The following is a 4,307-nucleotide window of genomic DNA, read 5'->3' on the forward strand; positions in this document are numbered from 1 at the left end:
TATATATATTGAATAATTTTGTGTTAGATTTTAATATTGAAGTGTAGGCATAATGAGCTATGAAAATATTGGAATTGTCTAAAGATACAGAGCGTATCCTCCTGTACGCACATGTGCTTATAACCATTGACCATTAGAGAATACGCGCGATAATCGCAAAAGCAAGTAGAACTATTGCAAGTTGTATTATTGGATGTTTAATGTGCGCAGCAGAAGATGATGATGACGTCATAAAAGTGGTGATAGTGATTACATTGGCAATGATGGGTTAACATACTTTATTTGTAAACAATTCCTATTTTAAGTGTAATATAATTTAATTATTGACAACTTTTAAATAGTAAGTTTTTTTCTCTAAACAGTTGGAAATAACACGGAGAACAGAGATAGATGAAAATGGTAAAAGGAAACCAGCATCAAAGCCAGAACCTATCGCCTGCATGGAGGTAATTCTTTAGATATTTTGTGTAGCTAGATTGAGTATTGTATTTTTGGTTGGCTAGCATAGGTAGTCCAAATAGTTTACATTATTATGTTAAGAAAAAGTGGTCTATCGTCTGATTGGATATTGGAATTGCCTATAATTGTAAATGAAAAATTCTCATTTTCATGTTAACAAAATGTGCACAAAATAGTACTTATGTTTCTCTTGAATAATATATGTATTTGTCTTGTAATACAAATAAAGGTATGAATGTTGGCATACAACCTTACTAACAGCTTCATTTTTTAAATAAACAATTTATTATCATTCATTTTATAGTATTGTATATAATAAACGACATTTGTTTTATTTTATTCATTTGACAGATCTTACATGTGCTTAAGCGTCATCTTACTGACTTATATCCTGCTAAGGGTGATGTCGGTTGCACCCTCACTATTCTTTGTCCAATTTGCTCAGTTAGTTCAAACCAGGGACAGGGACAGCGCCACCTCCAAAATTTAGATGATTGCTTAAAGTATGATTCAATTCCATGTGGAACATGTTCTATGTCAACTGCTAAGATTCGGTTATATTTCAAAGCAGGTATTAAAACTAATCAGTTATTGATAAACCTGAATACTTTAATATATTGCATGATTAGATTGATAATAATTGATGATAGTAAATATTTCAGTATTTCACTTGATTGTATTTCAACATTGACAATGGTACAAATATATATAAGGACTACGGTATTATTTTTATTGTTTACGAATGTAGGTATTGTTTAATAAACTTGCATTAATATTCGCCAACTACTCAACATACAAAACTTAATCAGTTACATGCAGCCTTTAATACAAAGAGTACAAACATTTCTGTAAAAAGTGTCTTGTAATTTTAAAAATTTATAATCTATGTATTAATTTTGTAGAATTGAGCTTCAGTAAAGAAATTAGAAATTCCTACGCACTCCAAGCATTAACCACTGACATGGGAACTGAGCAAATGCGAAAGTATTTCATGACGAAAGGTAAGCTGAGAGGCAAACATGAGGTCGGAAAGTTCCTGTCATGGCAGAGAAAAAATGGACCTTTAAAGGATGTAGACTTTGAATACGAAGCAACAAAGATCTTCATTGACGATGTGGACATCGACTCGTTCGATATTACCGTCCTGATGTCCTTAATTCAACATTGCTTTAGTCCTCAAGGCGATAAATTCTGGGAGAATCCACTAGATGTTCAGGACAAATCCGAACTGGCAAATTTGAGACGCATTCAACTGTACAAAGAAAGCACTCTAGACTGCAGTCATAGCAACAGGACTACAGATGTAGAGTTTGAGAAACAGTGGAAGGAACTTGCCACGATCTTTAGAAATATCGGAGTTAACTGTCTCTTATACACATCTAGATGTGTATAAGAGACAGCAGTTAGAGGTAAAACTTACTTCATAGAATTTGTACTTTGAAATATGGAACAAATGAATTTGATATTATTAATTTCTATATTGCATCAGGCAGCTCTATCCGATTGATAACATACAAAACTGCTAAAGAATGAATATTTAAGATTGCAACTAAACGTCTTGCCATTGAAACCAACTATAACATAGGGTAACCAATTTTGATTTTCCTTTGTACTTATAAAATAGGGTTTGAGCAGGAAAACGTTGAAGAAATCAGAAATTTCCAAGTTATTCTATCAGCCGTCGTTGATGTCGGCACTGTAACTATGAGGGAATACTTCTTGGAGGTTGCTAATCAAGGCAAGACAAAACAAAACAAGGCTACTAAACTAGACAAAAAAGAAGTTGGACGATATCTGATGAATGAGAAAGGAAAAGGTAGCTTCAAAAATGTAAAAATTACTCCTGAGCAGAACGCAAAAATGTTCACACCAACAGCTGACATTGACACGTTCGATATCTCAATTATGTATTTGATCATCCGTAACTGTTGTAGCATTCCATACTCATTTTGGAAAGATCCAGATAGATTGCCTAGCTTGGTGCACATCCATCGCTACAGGAACACAACGCTTGCACATTCTCCCAACAGTAAAATGTCAAATAAAGAATTTGAGATCGAATGGAAGAAAGTGAGAGCAATGCTACACGCTGCTGGTGCTTCTTTAAATGACATTGACAAATATATGGGGCTAAGATTTATAAACTAAACGAATACGCCTACAGGCATGGAAAGGCGAAGCAGGTATGGTTAGATATTACTGTACTATGATGTACAACACTCAACCGACGTCATGGAACTGACTCACTGACGTCATCATAACTGAATCAAATTTTGTGCAATGCATGGATTTTTTTTGTTGTGTATTTGTAAATTCGATAATGAAACAATTATTTAAATTGATGTACTACTGTATAATATAATATTTTACTTTTCGTGAATTTCTGATGTTTTCAATTTTAATGTAGCTTTTCCTGTCTTGTACTAATGTTTGGTTAATGTTTTATATTTTGTATAATATGTATTTTTGTAAATAGGCCTATAATGTAGCCTTGGCTGCGATTTTAATACAAGATACAAGAAACAGAAACTCATTCAGATCACTTACACCTGCACGTCTTCTCATCTACGCCCTCTCTTTTAAAGCTGCATTCACATTGAGTCTGATCTGAAATTTGGACCGCTTTTCCGTTACGCCGAACGCCGGCGGCCCTATTCTTACATACTGATCAGATTCTATGATCGGTTCGGTAGGCTTTGGGATTCCGTCGATGTAAATGCTTAAGCTTTCTTATAAACTACACGACAAAGAAATAACGGCATAATAAACTTTAGATGGCAACTATGTATATTAAACTTGTCGTCACTGCGCATACAGTAGGCTATGATAAGGATTCCCAGACACGCTTTGAATTGATTCCTAAAATTACTGTATTTGGTCAGTTACCAGTACAGTATTTAATTATATTTTCCACTTTATTTTTACAATCTTTTGAAATGATATGTCATAAGAATACCAGGATACGTACATCAGATTTGCTGATAATTATGTCTATTTTCATTTGTTTCAGTGTACTTAGAGGCTGTTTCGTTTTGTAATCGATATTTTTTAAATATATGATTTGTTTTTCCATTTTTTTTTTAACCCGGCCGGATCCAGTGAATAATTTTGATAAGGGCCATGTGTGTGGGTTGTGGTGGTGTGGTATAGTCGACTGTAAAATATGATCGCTTTTATAGAGTACAGTACATAGAGAAATGGTATCATGCAGAGCTTTCGATACGATTTTTTACTCTCCCCACTTCCTCCTTTGCCTTTATTCTGTCCCTTTGTGGGCGGGGGTGGGCTGGGGCTCTAGCCTCATTTCCTCTCCCATAATATTTAGGCTATATATAGCTGTAATTTATGGATACCAATGACTGTCACTTTGGTATGAGAAACATGTATATAATAATAGTAGCAATAATAATGATTATAGTAATAAGAATATTTAGGTCTATTGCAATAAATGATAAGTTTCATAGCAACAAGAAAATGATCAAAATGGTAAATAGATTTGTATTATTGAGCTTGTATTCTTGTAATTACGCCTTTTGAAGATTGAAATTTAGCGATAAATAATAAAAAGAAAAAAGAGAAGAAAATGCTTAAGTAGTATTCAATGGTTATAATGCTGATATGGAGATGATGATGTGAATGATTAATAATAATGAGGATAATGATAGCGGGGGGGAGGGGGTAAGGAGAAAAAAGGTACCGTGAGTTCAGTGGCATATCCAGCAGTGGGCAAAAGGAGAGCTCGATTATTTTACCACTCACTAATTTTGAATTTTTTATTGATTGACGAACACTATGCTACTATCCCCGGCCGACGATGATTTTTTACAGCGATTTCATAAATCAGGATG

The 4,307-nt window shown here is 33.9% G+C and overlaps 2 protein-coding genes across 2 annotated transcripts in view; both read left to right on the forward strand.

Moving 5' to 3' along the window:
- LOC117113353 overlaps positions 1 to 123 on the forward strand; it is a 5,071-nt gene extending 4,948 nt beyond the window's left edge. Inside the window, exon 8 of the mRNA XM_033256662.1 lies at positions 85 to 123. Within this exon, the coding sequence (XP_033112553.1) occupies positions 85 to 123 (39 nt within the window). The remainder of the gene's footprint in view (positions 1 to 84) is intronic.
- A 215-nt stretch (positions 124 to 338) lies between these two features.
- LOC117113354 lies at positions 339 to 2,607 on the forward strand. The gene is made up of 4 exons (XM_033256664.1): positions 339 to 446; positions 811 to 1,030; positions 1,362 to 1,823; positions 2,084 to 2,607. The coding sequence occupies exons 1-4, from the start codon at positions 441 to 443 to the stop codon at positions 2,605 to 2,607; spliced, it is 1,212 nt and encodes a 403-aa protein (XP_033112555.1). The 5' UTR covers positions 339 to 440.
- The last annotated feature ends 1,700 nt before the right edge of the window (positions 2,608 to 4,307 follow it).

This window comes from Anneissia japonica, unplaced genomic scaffold, assembly GCF_011630105.1.
Source record: "Anneissia japonica isolate Jap-2015-1 unplaced genomic scaffold, ASM1163010v1 scaffold287605_len22214_cov137, whole genome shotgun sequence".
NCBI lineage: Eukaryota > Metazoa > Echinodermata > Crinoidea > Comatulida > Comatulidae > Anneissia > Anneissia japonica.

Excerpts from the sequence above, each read along its gene's own strand:
- LOC117113354 (XM_033256664.1), top strand. Across the intron at positions 1,031-1,361 it reads TCGGTTATATTTCAAAGCAG|AATTGAGCTTCAGTAAAGAA; the intron begins GTATTAAAACTA and ends TTAATTTTGTAG. Across the intron at positions 1,824-2,083 it reads TAGAAATATCGGAGTTAACT|GGTTTGAGCAGGAAAACGTT; the intron begins GTCTCTTATACA and ends CTTATAAAATAG.